This window comes from Chelonia mydas, chromosome 3 (genome assembly GCF_015237465.2).
Source record: "Chelonia mydas isolate rCheMyd1 chromosome 3, rCheMyd1.pri.v2, whole genome shotgun sequence".
NCBI classification, from domain to species: Eukaryota; Metazoa; Chordata; order Testudines; family Cheloniidae; genus Chelonia; species Chelonia mydas.
The window spans coordinates 20,085,721-20,104,742 of NC_057851.1; the positions used below are offsets into that span (position 1 = coordinate 20,085,721).

Here is a 19,022-nt window from a genome sequence, read left to right on the forward strand (position 1 = left end):
GGCCCATCTTGTCCACCCTTCTGTCTCTAACATTGGCCAGTGCTAGATGTTTCAGATTAAGGTGTAAGAACCCCTCAGTATACAGATGTGGGGTGATCTGCCCTCTATATTAGGTCTCTTCCAGATCTCTAATAGTTAGAGACCGGGATAAGCCCTTAAGCATGAGGTTTAACATCCCTTGCACCAAAAAAATGGTTATATGTTTTCCATATAAATGTCCAATCCCATTTTGAATCTTGTTAAGTTCTTCACCTCAACAACTTCCTGTAGCACTGAGTTCTAAGGTTTAATCACACTGTGTGTGGAAAAAGTGTGTTTTTCTTAAATTTTTCACCTTTTAATTACACTGACTGCCCTCTTGTTCTTGTGTTATGAGACAGCGAAAACAGAAGTTCCCAGTCTATCTTCTCTATACCATATTTCATAGATTTGTATCATATCCTCTCTCTTTTATCGCCTTATTTAAGTGAATAATCCCAATCTTCTCAGTCTCTCTTTGTGTGATTTTTTTTTTATGTCTTAGATTATTCTCACCACCTTTCTCTGAATCCACCTAGTTCTGCAATACCCTATAGCAGATGGGGTGACCAATGCTGCACACAGTATTCCAGATGAGGCTGCACCATTGATTTATATAAAGACATTTCAGTAGTCTCTGTATTATTCACCATCCCATTCCTTAGGCAACCTAACATCGTTTGCTTTTTTAACTGCAGCTGTACACTGAGCAGAGGTTTTCATTGAACTGTCTACAGTGACATCCAGGCCTTCTTTGAGCTGATACTGTTCAGTTAGAACCCTGTAAGGTGTCCAAATAGGTAAACATTTTCCTCCCCACATGGATTACTGTATTTATTGACACTGAATTTCATTTGCCATTGTGTTGCCCTTTCACCTAACTTGTTTAGGTTTTGTCTGATCCAGACTAACCTAAATAACTTTGTGTCATCTGCAAACATTGCTACTTCTCATTATTCAGTCCCCTTTCCAGGTCATTAATAAATTTATAAACAACACAGGACCTAGTATGGAACCTTGAGGCAACTGCTGTTAACCTTTTGCCATTTAATCTTACCCTTTGTTTTCTGTCTCGTCGCCAGTTTTTGATCCAGGCAACACTTTGCCTCTCATGTTGTTACTACTTATCTTCTTTATTAGCCTTTTCTGTGGAACTTTGTCAAAGGCCTTTTGGAAGTCTAAATAAATTATGTCAGCTGGTTCTCCTTTATCCACTACTTCATTGACACATTCAAGAATTATAAGAGATTAGTAAAACATGATTTTCCTTTTCAGACTCCATGTTAGTTAGACACCTTCCAGGTGTTTTGTTATTCAGTTTTCAATTATCATGTCAATCAGTTTACCCTGCAGATGCAAGACTTATCAGTCGATAATTCCCTGGTTTACCCCAGGGTCTTTTTAAAATATAGATACAACACTTGCTAGTCTCTGAATCTCTGGAACAGTGGCTATGTTTAATGAGCTTGCAGTTTTTTTGTAGCAGTTCAGCCACTTCTTTTTTAAGCTCCTTCAGAACTCTTGGATACACCATCTGGGCCTGGTGACATGCTTTCTAAACGTTCAGTTTGCTCCAGCAGTAATTTTTCTGGCACCTCAGACTCTGAGCGCATCTCATCCATATTACCAGAAAAGAGCAGGTCCGAAGTAAGAATCTCCCCAACATTCTAATTGACAAAGACCAGGCAAAGAAATCAGTTGGCTTCTCAGCAATGTCCTTATCTTCCTTCTTTGTTCCCGTTAGCCCTGATGCTCCCGCAGGCTTCCCAAGTCTATTGCAGGCTTCATTCCTCTGATATACTTAAAGAATCTCTTGTTCTTTGTTTTTACATCTTGAGCTAATTATGTTGTGGTCACTGTTACTTAGTGGCACAGCCATTTTCACTTCTTGATTAGCTCCTATGTGTTTCCTAAGACATCAAGAATAACCTCTCCTTTTGTGTGCTCTAGAACTGGCTATTCCAAGCAGTCACTGAAAGTGTCTAGTGTTAAAGTGGCGAGAAATTGTTTCTCTAAACTTTGTCGTGTTATGCTGTTTAACCCATTTATGCAGATAGTTGACTTCCACCTTCATTACCATTTTGCTAGATTTTGCTGCCTCTTTGTAATCCTTCACCACCGTGCACTCAGTTTCTTTTTCTTTATCCAGAGGCCGGCAGTGTAGCCCTAGTGCTATATAAACATTCTCACAGCTCGGGGTTTGTACTCATATCAATTCTACTACATTTCCTAGTTTTCAGTGCACTTTAAAGCCAGTGTTTTCAAAAATGGCCTCTGATCTGAGGTGCCTTCGGCCTGATTTTCAGAGGTGCTGAGCAGCCACCACTCCACTGGGAGCCAACCGAATCTGCAGGTGCTCAGCACTTCTGAAAGTCGTGCTCAATTTGTCTAAACACATCCTGGTTTTCCCAGATACGACCTCTTTTTTTGGTCCTGTGTCCGGGGGGACTTTTCAAATAAGAGGCAGCGTCTGGAATTTTTGCAAGCAGATGTTGCAGCTCAGAAAGAGCTGTCTCCATGTTCCAACTGGTCCCTTTCCTGCAGTTGTAGATGATTGGTTCCTTCCTTGCAGCCACAGCTGCCAGATCCTGCCCACTCAGGCCCTGTCCCCCAGCCCTGGGGAGAGGGAGAGGCAGGGAGGCGCTGACTGACGGCTGACACTGCGCCCCGGGCCTGCGCCAGCCACCTTACCACTGTGACAGGGAGTGACACTGCCCCCCACCTCAAGAGTGAGGCCTCAGATACCCGCTTCAGTACCACCATGATACCCTTCCCAGTACTCTCTCACCTCTGAAATATCCCTCCCAGTACACGCATCCCTCCAGCACCCCTCAAACGCACTCCCAGTACACACACCCCTCCAGCTCCCCCAAATATCCCTCCCAGTACATACACACATCCCTCCAGCTCCCCCACCTGCACCCCCTGCCCCAGCAGTGTCCTCTTTTTGGGAACCTGAAATATGGTAACCCTAAAGGTGTCTCATTTTGTGCACCCAAAATCATCAGTAGCACATGAAAATTGCAGCCCATGGCTAGGATTTTTGCAGGAGCCTAAGGGAGTTTGGTTCCTAACTCCCACTGAATTTCAGTGGGAATTGGGCAGCCCCTGACTCTTTTCTTTTTTGTTGTGCAAGTGGCTGCTTCTGTGCTCCCTGAAGAGGAAAAACACACTTTGTAGGCAAGAACCTCAACAGCAACCCAGTATGTCTCAACAAAACCCATCAGTGAGCAATCTGTCACCTCCTAAAGCAGAGATGGGAGAGAGGATTGGCTAAGGTGGGAAGAGGGGAGACAGGAGACTCTAAATAGGCTGCAGGCAGAAGACGTTTTAGATGTCTGTCCTTGCCCTAACTCAGTTTTGCTCTCGCTGTTGGGCTGAGCTGAGAACAGGAAATTGCGTGCGGTATCCCTAGCAAGATTGTCAAGTTCCACATTGGCGGTCAGTAATTTTTTAAAGTATATAGCCCCATTCATCCCAATCCCAACAGGCGGCTTCTGGTGCTCTTGCAAATTCATGGCAAAACTCCCATGGACTTCAACTGGAGCCAGATCAGACTATACACAAAGCGCTGCTAGCAACCAACCAGCCTGGGGGTGGCAGCCAAGAAGACATGGTTGGGAGGAGGGGCCATGGCCAGGTACGCCATGCTAAATCCACAGAGGGCTTCATGGGGTCTTTTATGTCCATACTGAGCAGACAGGACCCTGTTTTTAGGAAGTCTCTCCTGAAAAACCAGCAGCCAGCACAGTATTAGCCATCATGGGTATCTGACCATTCCCTCCTCTGGTGAGGATTGCTTCTGACAGCCAGGCAGCTCCATTCAGAGTCTGTGTTTCTGCAGTACCTAGCACAAAGGGGTCCTGGGTTGTGATTGGAACCTCTAGGCACTACCCCAATCCATAGAATAAGAATAATTAATAATTAATTAACATTAACTCAGAATTACCTAATCTACAGGCGTATTGAGAAAATAAATTACTCTGTATATTTGCAAAGTGCTTTGAAAAAGAAAAAATGCTCTTTGAGTGCTGAGAATTCCATCCATTACTTCTCATTATTCCCAAAGAGCATACTAAAGATCACACCAAGTAATATAAGAATAATTAATTAATACATTGCACCTTTTTCTTCACTAATACTTTGGGTCAGGTAGCCCTCTCAGAAAGTCAGTAGCAAAGTGGCTGCGTCGTCTGAATAGTGATAAATTTCACTGAAAATTATCTGATATGTTGCATGATATTTTACGGCCCAAGGCCCAGTCCTGCGAACACTTTCTATCAGCTGTGTTGCTTTCTGTGGATTGTGCAGGATAATAAGTACACAGCCAGTAGTATTTGTTTGCAGGATTGCACCCATAGCTTGCTGTAAGTGTAAGAGATTTGCTTTCTAATTCCATTATTGTGCATTTCTTTTTCTTTAGCGAATGTCCTATATATGGCAAGCCAAGAAATGATGAAGGTTGTGGAGAGAGACAGTACAACTATAAAACAAAATTTAAAGAAGGTAACCATTTAATCTTCAGAGTTTTGTGAGATGCCTAATCACTTGGGGACAACTTCTGCATTCAGTTACACCAATGTAAATCCAGAGGAATTCCACTGGGTCTGATTTTGATTTCAGACCACTTTTACACCAGTGTAACTCCATTGACTTCAGAGGGGTTATTTCTGATGTACACCAATGTAAAAGAAGACTCAGACCTGTTGACTCTAATTAGTCTGGCTTTACCCCACTGTATCTGAGAGCAGAATCTGGCCCGTGATATTTTCTAGGTAAGATCAACTATTATTATTAGACTAGTAGCTGAAAACCCATGCTATTGCATAGGTGTAATGCGTAAAGTTGTGGGTAAAAAAGCTGAAAATGTCTGAGAACTTAAAAATTGGACAGTAACAGACCACAAATCCCAGTGATGATTGAACCTGGTGATATGCTAAACAAAAAGAGCTCTCAAACATACTTGTAGCTCTATTTGTCACTTCACAGTAACTCAAGAGACATTCTAGGCTTCAGAGTGATGTTTGGGGTTGTTGCATCAGTGGTTGTGTTGATTTGTATGTCAGTTGCATTGTGCTGGGAGAATTGTGTAGATTTGTGTGGGTGACAAAGCGAGGGGTGTGTGGTGAGGAGCTACATATTTGGGTTATTGTGTATACTGGTTGTGGTGGTGTTTGTGGGTATAAGTGGTTGTGCTGATTTGTGTCTGAGGGATTGTGCTGGAGGATTTATGTTGATTTGTGTGGGTTGCAGTTTGGTGCATGGGTGTGGCCAGTTAGGCCAAGTAATCCACCATCTGAGCAGTCTCCCTCACAGAACCAATGAATTTTTTCCATGCAAATAAGCTGCAGAGTAAGTGTGATGATTGGTTGAGTTACCTCTGACATCACAATGGTCTTGAACTCTTGGCATGGCATATATACATGCCCTGCTGTCCCTCAGGCAGTGGTGCTGGAACAATTTTTATAGTGGGGGTGCCGAAGGCAGAAACCAAATCTACGTGGGTTGTTATTACTACTTCAAGCCAGGGGGTGCAGCAGCCCCCTAGTTCCAGCACCTCTGCCCTTAGGTGTAATTTGTAAAATCAAAATGGCAGAGAACTTAAAAATTGGATAGTGACAGACTGCAAAATCCAATGATGATTGAACCTGGTGATATTCGGAATAAAAAGAGCTCTCAGCCTTGTTTGTAGCTGTTTCCAGTGCTTCATGCTGACTCCACAGACCCAGTAGGCTTCAGAGTGCCAATCCTGGAAACTTATTGTACAGAATCAGATTCTGTGGGCTTGATTTTCCACTGCACCTGAAACAGCCCAGGCACAGTGCAGAGGGGTCAGGGAGACAATAGTGACTCCCTGATCTTCAGCTGCTTGGCTCTGGTATAAGTTAAGGCCAGAGAGGGGCAACTTTGACTTACTCTACTGAGGGGACCTTACACCAATGGGAAATCAGGAATAGCAAAGACTCGCTCAGCCACGCCTCCTCCCTTCCCCATGCTTTTCACACACTCCCTCCCTGCACCTGCAAGAGTGGTTTCCAGCACTTGACAGTGGCAGAGATTGCCTCTCCACAGGATGGGATTCTCCAGTGTAAATCTCCAGCTACTGTAGCTCACCCTGTGCCATGCAATGTAAGCGGGGCAAGGTGAATTTGACAGATCATAGAATCCAACCATGTGTATTTTCTGTCAGTTGGTTAAGGTTAGATTTTGATTTTATGTGTCACTTTTCTGCTGCGCGCTTCTAAATGCATTTTAATATTTTGAGCACTGGAAATAAAATACTGCTAGTTGGGCTAGGTAACCAAAAATCTCCACGTACAGTCAACAGTGCCGTTATCAGTGTTGTCTGTCATTCCTTTCAACACAATTATTCCCTTCAGATGCCCAGACAGTTTTGGCCTGGATGCAGATAGAAAAAGTACAAGATATAATCTCAATCAATCCTGCAAAAGGGTATGCTCCAGTTCTGATGTTCCAAAAAGTTGCCATGACACTCTCATCATGGAGCACTGGGCTTGTATGATTTGATTTTATTTAACTCTGCCTCTGTGGGGAAGGACAATTGTCCTGTCTCCCTTGGAGAGATTCTTAAAGAAGAAACCAAAGGCCTGATCCTTGCAGGTAGTCTCATTGACTTGACTTAAAGAGAACTAATCGTGCGCTTGATCCAAAGGTCATTAAAGCCATTGGAGACTCCCACTCATTTCTGTGTGCTTTGGATCACACCCCATGTAAGTAAAGCTTTGCAGATTACAAGGGGACTGCTCACAGTAATAAAGTTAAGCAATGATTTGCAAGATCGGACCTTAGGCACTTTTGAAAATTTTAGCTTAATCACATGCTTAACTTTAAGCACATGAGTAGACCCACAGACTTCAGTGAGACTATCAATGTGCATTACGTGCTTTGCTGGGTCAGAGCCACAGTGCTCATAGCTAGGGCCCTACCAAATTCACTGTCCATTTTGGTCAATTCACAGTCCTAGGATTTTAAAATTCATAAATTTCATGATTTCAGCCATTTAAATCTGAAATTTGACTGTGTTGTAATTGTAGGGGTAAAAAGGGGTCACAAGGTTATTGTGGGGGGGGGTTGCGGTACTGCTACCCTTACTTCCGCACTGCAGCTGGCAGCGGCACTGTCTTCAGAGCTGGGCAGCTGGAGAGCAGCGGCTGTTGGCAGGAAGCCCAGCTCTGAAGGCAGAGCGGCCGCCAGCAGCAGAGCAGAAGTAAGAATTGCAGGGTATGGTATTGCCTGCAGAGCTGGGCCCTCAATCAGCAGCCACCGCTCTCCAGCCACCCAACTCTGAAGGCAGTGCACAAGTAAAGGTGGCAATACAGTGACCCCCTAAAATAACATTACAACCCCCCCTTGCAACTCCCTTTTGGGTCAGGACCCCCAATTTGAGAAATGCTGGTCTCCCCCATGAAATCTTTATAGTATAAGGTAAAAGCACACAAAAGACCCGATTTCACAGGGGCAGACCAGATTTCACGGTCCGTGATGCGTTTTCATGGCCGTGAATTTGGTAGGGCCCTACTTATAGCTATGTAGTTTCATTGAATTCAGTGGGACTGCTCACATGCTTCAGGTTACACACATGCTTCTTTCCCTTGCGGCATCAGAACCTATGATAACAGTTTGCAGGTGCCTTTGTCTGCTTTAGTAAGTGTTTTCTTGACACTGTCAATCTATGCAATGCCTTGGCATGCAGGAACCTTTGAAACCCTGTATTAACTTTGTTTTATTGATTCCACTGTGTCGTCACACTTCTAAAATGACAAATGTACCCAAGAAAGTGAAACACTGAGGCGAGGTTATAGGCAGCTGGCAAGCCGAAGAAGAAGCAGAAACAAATGTGAGGTTAAATGCCTTTCTTTTTTTATTCTTCCTACTAGTAATTTCTGGGAATGTGAGAATTAGGGGAAAAATCTGAGTTGGCCTTAAGTTGAATTGGAAGTATATTGACAGTAAAAATGGGTTTAATTTATAAAGGTTGGAAGTTTATAAAAATAGGAACTATAGTCCAAGTTGCTATAGAGTTGGCAAGTTGTCGCTTCAAAAAATTTATACTGTTTAGTAGTCAGTGTGATCATAAGTTAAAAGCCAACCTTAACACCTGACTGTGCCAGCTGCTGTGAAATAGAAAAGTTATTTCTGGATCATATTTTCATGTTGTGTTCTGAAGGAGAGGGAAGAAGAGACACTAAATTATTCCAGTCTCTCTCCATCCAGATTTAAGTGTAATTCTTAGTAGTTGGGGAGCAATAGAAAATATGTTTCTCTTCAGACCTAAGGTTCCCAGTCTAACAATGCTAGTTGATCAGATGTGTGTTTTGTGGGGGTTGGAACATTATTTGGGTCATTAGTTGAGGCATTTCACTTGCAGACTTCTAAAGAGGGAAAATATGCACATTCAATGGCAGTGGCAATGGAATTGTGTGCAGAAAATGGAGAGTTCCTTTTTCCCATATAATTATGGTGGATTTTTTAAAATTGGGGCATGAACATTGTTAATGAAAACCAAGCAGTGAGTGAATGTCCAATAGGCTCGGTATTGCAGAACCATCAAGAGTTATGTTAAATTAGAAAATCCAGACAAATAAGGTAGGGTTTAGTGATGCAAGACTAACTTAGCTATGGGGGTTAATTATTGTTAGCTGATTATTCTTGAGCCAGCTGAACTGAGTTCCTTCACTGTAATAACACCTACTCCCTTTCCTAACAGAAACTGGAAGCACAGATACTGTACTAGAGGAAGTTTATTGTGATTTTTACAAAAAAGGAAGTGTGCTGTAATTCAATATTGGTAAAAGACAAATCAACACTGAACATCACAATCTTTGCAAGTGTAAGGAAAAGTCAAAAGAAGGGGTAAATGGCTGTAGCAGATTTTCCACAAGGTAGATGTGATAAGCAGTAACATTACTGCATAATGTCCCCAAATTATGTTTAACTCCTTTAAGTATATTCCTGGGCTTTTTTTAAGGCCTGATCTTGTAAGTCTTACTGGTGACGAATCTTTATTCACAGGAGCAGTCCTGTGACCATCAATGGGAATGCACTCTTAAAAAAGGACTAATATCTCTGCTTCTAGGGCTTCCAAGAGGATGCATTTAGTAAATACTTGCACTCTGGTTTTATAGAAATTCTCCCAATTTTTGTCCCATTTCATCACACCCCATGTGCAGTGGTTCATGGCTGTTTTTTCCTGTTGGACCTGATCCAGAGCCCACCTCCGCCCCTAGGCTTCAGATCCTGAGCTCCAGCCCAAGCCTGAACATCTACAGAGCTATTTTTAGCACCATAGTATGTAGACCTGGGCTCTGAGACTAGCTGCCACAGGATCCTGCTTGCTGTGTAGATGTACCCATAGTCATAGATGAAGAAAAATAGAGCCCAGTGTTAGGAGCTGAGAACTAGGTCGGTTTCAGCTTTGCTCTACCTGGCCTGGCCTTTTTCACTGTGGGTCACAATGGGCTAGATGCTGCTGCCCTCGCTCATTTTTCCCCTTCAGTTGTCATGTTGAAGTCAATGGAACTGCTCACCAAGGACCAGACTTTGATAGCCTTACTCAAGTTGAGTAGCACCCTACTCCATGGCAATCCCAATGACCTAGGGGAGGTGAGGTCCTGTTGAATGTGAGTAAGGGTGTCAGAATCTGGTCTGGAGTGAGCAAGGGCGGCAGAATCTGATCATATATTTCTAAAACTTCAACAGTGGTTTTCAAATCCTTGGTTTTATATTTTGATGTTTAGCCAGACTTTCCGTATGAGATTGCACGTTACTGACACGGCTAAATATATATTGCAAAGCACTTTATTTAAGATTTTAAAAATAATCTGTATTATGTAAAGGGCTGTTATTTATGAACAAATCCTATACATCCTTTATTAAAAGCATATTTTTTACCCCATAGTCTTTGAGTCTCAGGCACTGTAAGTAAATAGTTCTCTGTGTAATCTTTGGTCCACATGCATAGCTGCCTTTAGCATTATTAACAGATATTTTTGCATGAGGTTGCACTGAAGCAAAGAGAGAGTGAACAAACTTCCCTGTTGTCCAGACGTATACTTTCCATAAACCCTGGTGGGGATTAGGCATGCACACCAAGGAGTCTACTATATGCAGTGTATTCCGTAGCATGAAACATATCACAGAATGCAGAGGAAACACACGGCCTACAGAATCATGTAGCCACATGTACAGAACCCACTTTTCAGAACTCAGCACCTTCCTCACATTGAAAGCTGGATTTCAGTTGCCTTTCAGCTCTCAGTTTTTACAGAGAAGCTGATTATATTTACTTAGGTTTCACAAACCCTAGCGCTTTCCTTAATGTTGTTTTTTTTTTAAAACCCACACAAATAATTAAGATCTTAATTGACCTGTCCCCTTACAACATTACCACAAGCCAGACAAGTAACTATTAAAAATAATGTCCTGCTCTGCAGATCGACAACCCGCCCATTTGCAAAGTCCCAGCAAACAAACAAAAATTGCTTTACAGTGTGCCTGGAAAGTGAACAAATCTGGGGTCTGCAAAGCTAGCTAGGGAGCAAGGTCCAAAGGCTTTGCCATCACACCCGCTGATCTCGGCTGCAGCAATACCGCAGGGGGAGAGAGGCGATGTCTCAAAGAACCAGGTCCCAAAACGTTTCGAGTATTATACGTTAAAGCCAACACTTTGAATTCCACCCAGAAACGGATTGGTGAAGCCAAGGCACTGCTGAGGCAAATCCAAAACTGGAAAAGAGCATCCCAGACCAATCCATTTCTGTCTCATTTACATTATGCTCTTGGCAGGAGGAGGGGGCACTTCCACAAATCAGTTTTTACACATCTTGACGGAGACAAAAATTAATCCTGGCCTGAAGTCTTTTAAACCAAGTTCCACCCAAGAGCAAGTTAGACTATTGACTAGTTACTGTGGAGCGACCCTTCAGGGAGGAACGCTGCTGCCTTATCCAGTGAATTCATGCGGGCGTAATAATAGAGTTAGCATTTCTGACCTCAGGATTTTTCAGTGAGGATACTGATACTAGCTTGATTGCAGTGGCACATGTGCCACCAGTTCATATCAACTCAGGCCCAGTCCTTTGTTCTGTGCCATCGGCTGGAGTAATGCTTGCCCAAGGAGCAGGGGTCTAAAGTTGTACACTGTGTTGTGTACCAAATTCCAAAAAGATAAAGGAAATTGTGTTTAACCCAATGGATATTTTTAACTATTTTTGTTTGTTTGTTTGTTTTCAGTATTGACCTATGAGAGCCATAAGGAAATTCCACCCTCAATCATTTATACTTTTTTTGAACTGTCATACATACTAAAATAAATGCCAATAGAGTCGACTGCAGGAAATCTTTACTGTTTTCTTAGAAACTCTTTAAAATGTAAACATCCTGTTGATATCAATCTCAGATTCTCCTCGTGTTTACACAGCAGCTGCTATCATTGTGCCGGGTCTGGCAGAGGAGCTGATAATACTGTATGCAGACAACATTTAAGGAGTTAAAGTTAAAAATACTTATAATAACTTCAGAGTAAAACAGCTTACAAGAACATTGTAGTTACTACTATATGAAACTCAAAAAATTCAGCATTAAGATTAAACTTAACCCCCAAAACTTAAAAATATTGAAATACACAGTTAAAACCTTAAGTCTGTCCGTGTAGAGAAATTCTGAGAAAAAACAGACCGCTTTGTTCATTCACAAGCAACAGGTGCCTCTCATGAGGGATCACATAAGCTAAAATGCCTTACCCACAAGATTACCAACTCTCACAAAGTATGTTTCTAGCTCTCATGGTGTCAGCTACAAAATGTGAATCCTACATGTTCCAAGACCAGAAGGAAAATAATAAGAATCCCAAATGTATTGTTTTTTCCCCTTAAATCTCATGATTTTTTTAAGCCAGTCTTGTGACTATTGGGGCCTGACTCATGTTTTTTGAATGCTTGGGTTGGCAATAGTGTACTCATAATGGTATAGTGATTGTACTGACTCAGGTCAACTCTACAGCCACACATGGGCCAGAGGAAAAGATGTATTTTACAGATTCCCAATTACACAAATAGCATACTGAAGGCCAACGTTCCCCACTCTTGATGAAGAAGAGTCCATGTGCCTCCAGCTACTTATGTTTCATTAATTACAGAGCTACTTAATGTAAATGCAGTAAAACCTGTCTTAGCGACCACCTCTGAAAAGAGACCCCCTGTCATGAGTGACTACTTGCAGAGGCCATGGAACATTTTCCCCCTATAATTTAACTGTGAAGAATCTGTGAAGAGTAACAACCTGTCATCTGTGACTAGTGAGCACATTTCCTTACTCCCTTCCATAAAAACACAACTGTAGGAGGAACCAATCTTCCTTACTTCTGTGCTGCTGCTGGAGGCGACGTTGCCTTCAGAGCTAGGTGCTTGGCTAGCAGCTGCTGCTCTCTGGCCACCCAGCTCTGAAGGCAGAACAGAGAGCAGGGGCTGCTGGCTGGGTGCCCAGCTCTGAAGGCAGTACCACTGCCATGGTATTGCCACCCTTCTTGGCTGCTGCTGGCACTGGTGCGGCCTTCAGAGCTGGGCACCCGGCCAGCAGCCCCTGCTCTGCAGCCGCCCAGCTCTGAAGGCAGCACAGAAGGGTGGCGATACCACAAACCCCCTACAATAGCCTTACAACCCCCTTTTGGGTCTGGACCCCCAATTTGAGAAATGCTGTGTACTTTTGTGTACTCTGCCGTACTACTGTATTAATAAACCCACCAAGAGATTTCAAATACAGTACAGTACTGTATTGTATACTATATGTAATGTTCATTCAGAAGGCAATTCAAATTAAACATGAAACAGGGGTAACAACAGTAGCCTTTTTCTACATCGTAAAAGTGCCCATTTTACAGCAAACCTTTGAAGAGCGACCACCTCTTACAAGTCACCACTTTTGCTAACTCCCATGAAGTGTCGCTCTTGGCAGGTTTTACTGTATGCAGCCTGGAGGTAAAGAAAGTCTTTTCCATAAAGTGCTAGCTGCAGTGGAGAATGTTCATTCTCAAACAGTCACCATATTGTGTGGAGGGACAGAGTAGCAGCAGGCCCGATAAGCAAAAGAATTGGGGAAAGGAGTAAAATGCCACAAAGTGGGCCAGAGCCAGGCGATTGATCTTAAAAGGAGGGCAAGTGTGAATTGCGGAGAAAACTATTGTTGTTTAAATAAGGTCTGAATGAGTTGGGATTAATGGCAAAGTTCATCTACAGTTTTCTTGGCCATGTAGTGTGTAGGTGAAGAGTTCAACTGTTTTACCCTTTACGGAGAGAATTTCAAAGCTATAAATGACAGTTAGATACCGACCCCCCACCACTTTCGTTGGTGCCTTAATTCCATGTATGCCTTTGAAAATCTCGCCCCCTAATTGTGACCCACATTTTAGATTGTATGGCGCAATCCATTCAACACCTGGATTCAGGTAGCAGAACTGACTATCAGAAAACAAAGTTGGATTCTAACAAAGTTCAGGAATTTCTAATTAGAATATATGTGAATATAAGTTTTATTTATATTGAAGTGGCATGGCTGCTATTATTAAGATTACATAACACTGCCCATTGCGAGACTTTGTGTTCACTTGCTAAGTTGTGTTTATGTTAAACACGTGCGTGTGCGCCTAGATGTATAACTTGTATTAGTTATGTGTCCACTAAAGACATACAGTTCTGATACAGCCAGTATTCCACTGTATCCAAAAATTGAGTTGGTGAGCTTCAACGTCAGGAAAACAAGTGAGACACAAACATGTAGCATTTTGTAAAATGTCATCCATAATGAAATTTTGGCCCCTTGCCCCCCTCTACTCCAGTATACAATGAGGTGCATTTATTTCTACTTCAAATTGTTGCAGAATGGTTTAAAATTAAAACAATTGAAGCTTTTTTGTGATTAAAAACAATCTTGTTTGTCTCCTGATTTGTTTGTGTTGCTCAGTTATGCGCTGAAGCTCAGAAATGAAATATGCAACAAATGTAATTAATGTAATTGGACCAAGCTGTACATGTGACCCATTGAGAAATCAGCATATTTTTCGTACTTGCATTCAGGCATTTTAGCACAAAGCATCATTTTTGGACCCATTCTTGCACATTTTCAAAATCTTACGACTTTGCCGTCTGTAACCCCTTCAAAAAGCTGGTTATGAAAATTTGAGACGTTACCAGAAGAGTTATGAAATGATTTCTAAGAAAGAGACATTTTCACTTTCCTGGTAGAGCGGAAGATGGTCCATTGGTTACGGCATTAACTTTGGACTTCGGAGCCCTGGCTTCAGATTCCTGCTCTGCCAGAGACATCCTGTGTGACCTTGGACGACTCATTTACCGTCTCTTAGCCTAGGTTACCCATCGGTAAATGGGGATAATACCTCACAGGGGTGTTATGAAGATAAATACATTAAAGATTTTGAGGTGCTCAGATACTATGATAATAGGTATGGGATAAGTAGATAAAATAGACAGACAACATGTAGCATGTTTTGCACCAATTACAAGGTCTAGTTCCAGCTGGATGATGATGATGAGGTAGTGTTTACCAGCAACGCATAGTAGCTAAAAGCAAAATCTCCCGTCATTTTAGGCAAATTCCTGGGCTGCAAGGCAGCTGGGATGAGCTGCCAAGCCAGTATATATGTACCACACAGAGATATGCCAGTACCTGTGCAGTACAGTGATCGGCACCCTCTAAATACCTAAATTAAATAGAATAGGATAGATTCTTTGATTTCTGGACCTCTATAAGCAGAAACTCCTAAGCTAGAAATGAATTAACTCCAGACAGACAACTTGTTGCTACACAACTGTCTGGTGTGCTTAACATGCAGATTAAGTGAGATTGAATCCAATATACCTATTTTTTTCCCATATTGGGCTAGGTAAGTGATGAACAGACCCTGCCATTTTAGTGTTGTCTTACTGTACACTTTAAAAATGTAATGCTTTCTAAGGCTCGATCCTGTAAAGGGATAACTCGTGCAACTGAAATTGCACGGGCCTCGGTGTTTGCTATTCAGGACTTAAATTACGTTGATGTTTTTGGTGTGTAGCTGTTGCAGCATGAGTGAGTGATGGGACCCAGAAAAGTCTAACCAACTGTTTTCTTCTGCTAGAGATCTCATAATTGGGGGAACTTTTGTGGTCAGTTCTTTCCATATGCAGTTGCCCTGACAGTTGCAGCAGAGGTTGGATAACGGCATCTTGACAGTTACTGAAGCATTTTAGCAAAGAATCCCGGCAATCGAGCTTTTCTAGATCAGCTCCGGTATTTTTTTAGAATCCATCCTCGTAGTTCCCTCCCTTCATAGCTTTGTTAAGAGCACAAAGAGAAGACAGGAGGATAAAATAATGGGGGCTGCCATTTTTATTTTCCTAAAAGAGTGTAGCTCATTTTCTCTACCAAATGTATAAGCATCTATCCTCTGGTAACATGTCATAGTTGTTGACTTGTGGACATTGTCCTATGATGATCCCACTGTATATTTAAATGTAAAATGGTAGGATGAAAAAATAGGCCTTTTTTAATTCCTTTTCCTTCTTACACTTCCTTTTAAATAATGAAGAACCTGTACAATGTCTGATTAGCGGTCATTTTGCTTTCATCACCAATGTGATGACTGGAACAACGTTTCTGGTGGTTCAACATCTTTCTTGGTGTATGGGAGAAAGAAGGTGGTATGTTTATATGTAAATTGTATCAAGCCAGATCCTGAGCTGGTGTAAATTGATTTCAATGGAGCTGTGCCAGCGGAGGATCTGGCCTTTAGATTTAATTTTTCTTTATATACAGTAGTGTTAAAGAATATTTAATATGTGTATCCAGTCCCAACCTAACTGGTCATTTCTTACTAGACAGAATCATTGGAAAACTCTCCCTTAATAACGTAGAAAACGCTAACTAGATGCTGTTAAGAAGCCTACAGTCTGCCCTGGTGAGGCATGGACTTGATGATCTAACGGGTTTAACAGGGTTTTCAATCTCAAATAATAATGAAAATCTTCTCCCTTACTGAGCACCCGTCCACTTGATTTCACAACACTTTACAAAGTATCATCATCCCTAGTTTTGCAGATGGGGAAACAGGCATAGCGAAGTGAAGTGATTTTATCGTGATGAGTAGCAGGACTGCTGAATCATGCCACTTCCCCTAATTTCTAGGATTCTGTATTGCTCTTTTATTTGACTATTGCTCTCCCCTTCCCTTTTCAAATGAATGTTTTCTCTATGCTTTGATTTCTAGCTGATTTTTTATTATGGAGTTGCAGACAACTGGTGCCCACAACAGTATTTTGAAGAGATCAAGATGGATTTTCCAGATGGGGACATTCGGCTCTGTGAGAAGGGAATCCGCCATGCTTTTGTCCTAGATGCCAGCAGAGAGATGGCGGCCATGATTACAGACTGGGTACAAGACATTCTGACCAGATTATAAACACTCATTCAGTGAATAATGACAAGGAAAAAAAAGTTACCGTTTGGTGAATGTGTAATTCTCTTTCAGATTCTGACCCTAATTTTTCTGTGCATTATAGATTATGGCTTGTTTTCTACTGAGACATCTTACAGAAGGATAAAGTCCCACTGACTGGTCTAAAGTATAGCTCCATCAACACAATAATTTTGGATCCCCATGCAGGTTCCAGCAGTGCTCTACAAGGCATTTCAGGGATTCTATCAAATATAGAGCAGGACTTTGCAGAGTATGAAATATTTATCAGCTGATAGCACTGTCCACAAATTGGTATGAGAACCACAAAGACCTCTCTCTGGACACATGGCTGGTAAGTGCTAGAAGAGCTACAAGTTCAAAAGGAGAGCAGGAAAAGGACAGGCCCAAGGTCAGAAGTGTCAAAGTGGAATGTCTCAAGTTAAATACCTAAATCTATATTCATCCACTTACATAAGTGGCGTGGTTCTCAGAGGTACTGCATACCCACTCCAGTCAATGGGAACTGCATGTGTTCAGCGTCTTTAAAAAATCAAGCCACTTTTGTCATGTGCCTAAATATAGATTTAAGTCCCCAAGTCTAGAGGGATGCAAGATTAAAACTTTTGACCCAAATGCTCAAGTTGAATGAATTCACAATAAGAAAGTGGCCAACATTTCTGTCGCAACTGGATGTGCATATGAAATTTCATGAACCATTTTAAAACATATAGGGCCAAATCCTCAGCTGGTGTAAATATGCATAGCTCCATCACTTTGTACCAGCTGAGGATCTGGTCCTTACTCTAATACATTAATAATAAATACACTTCATCATCATCATGCGCACTCCTTCGCCCTTTCATTTCACTTCAATCTAGATTGCAAACAGTGCAAAAAAAAAATCTATCGTTTGTGAAAATGACTCAAAGCTAAGAATGAAAGCTCTGTAGGCATTGGGAGCAGAAATTGCCAAGAGAGACAAGTGGAATCAGGAAAAATGTCCTAACAGTGAGATTGTGAAATAGTCTCTCAAAGGAAAAGATATAAGCCCAATCCCCGGAGACACTTAAAAATAGAAAAAGCACTTGATAATATAGTGTAAGGAGCAATCCTTTCCTGGCAGGGAGATAGATGACCTAATAAGTCTTTTTCATCTCTGACTTGTATGATCCATTAAGAATTTAAATAAGGCACTATGGGAGATGATAGAGAAGTCCTGTATGATGCAGGAGGTCAGACTGGATAACCCAAGAATTCTCTTCTTGCTGTTTCTTTATATGATTACACACACGGTCATTTCTGTTTAAGTTCCTTTGTTACTTTCTGGTATTTAAAGGCAAACTGTAGCGGAATCCAATTTCCAGGTTTTTGTGGACTTGTCTTCAGAACTCCAGGATTGTATAACAGCTGGTACACCAATGAATTTGTGGATGATGTTTGTGGATGATGTTAATGAAACAGAAGATGATGCTTAAGGTTGAAATGTTAAGCAATCTGTGGTGGCATAAGATGAATGTGTGTGAGGCAATTGTCCCAGACTGTTCTGTGAAACTAACCTGGTCATGGTTATTACAAGCTCATAGAAGCTGCCTTCCCTCAGCAGGACCATAGTGGCAATAGAATATATGTTGTTGCCTTATATGGTCATAACAACTGCAACAACAAAAATCACTGTGCTCAGTTTTGAAATCTACAGTTATGTGCGGTCAAACAGCCCCCAGATGCTGATATGCAGTCATTTTAGATGTTCTTTCTGCTACGGCTTCTGAACCCATGTGCTGGGTGAAGCATATATATGTATGTTAGCAACAAATGTCAGCACTGAGTTCAGTAGATTCTTCTGTAATTACGTGTTGATATGATTGAATAAACTGTTCATTCCTTGCAGTATATTGAATTGAATAGCTGGGTATGGAATCAGTTTGTAAACATTCAGCTGTGTTAAGTGGTCCTTCCAGAGGTAGAAAATCTTGCCGTAATAAGAGACTACAAGCAACCATTGAAGCCTGGAAACTGAAAACCTATGGTGTACTCTTGTTCACAGTGTATTATTCATATACAGAAGATGGGGAACTGACTTCACAATACATGAACTTTGTGTGTTATTTCTATATTGTTCCTCTCTTGTGCCCTGTTAAACAATGATAGTAAATCCCACTGAATGCACTGAGACCTATCATGTGGGTAGAGATGGTCAGTAACAGCCAGATCTGCTGCTAAATAATCCCTTATGACTTTATTAAATCTGTTTGCTCTAAGGCTAATGAGAATTTTATGAATCAATCAATTCCTTCCTCTTGGGAGCTGATTCCGCATGGTTGAAGTCTGGAAATATGCTACTCTGCTCAGTGGTAACAAGAAGGGGCCTAGTTGTCAGAAGTGCTGACCCACCCCCCCCTCCACTCCACCCTGCACCTCTTGTTGAAGCCGATGGGAACTAATCAGCACCTCTGAAAATCAAGCTCTATGTATTGTGCTGACGGATCTCATCTGCAGTATGAGAAATATTATTCTTTTCACGCTGAGTGCAACAGGC

General features: G+C 41.8%; 1 protein-coding gene across 7 annotated transcripts in view; it reads left to right on the top strand.

Annotated features, from left to right (window-relative positions):
- LDAH (lipid droplet associated hydrolase) overlaps positions 1-18,750 on the top strand; it is a 176,573-nt gene extending 157,823 nt beyond the window's left edge. For all 7 annotated transcript variants that reach the window (XM_043542205.1, XM_037893994.2, XM_037893992.2 and 4 more), the window contains 2 exons: positions 4,442-4,524; positions 16,298-18,750. In XM_043542205.1, the coding sequence (XP_043398140.1) occupies positions 4,442-4,524; positions 16,298-16,489 (275 nt within the window). In that variant the 3' untranslated portion in view covers positions 16,490-18,750. The remainder of the gene's footprint in view (positions 1-4,441; positions 4,525-16,297) is intronic.
- The last annotated feature ends 272 nt before the right edge of the window (positions 18,751-19,022 follow it).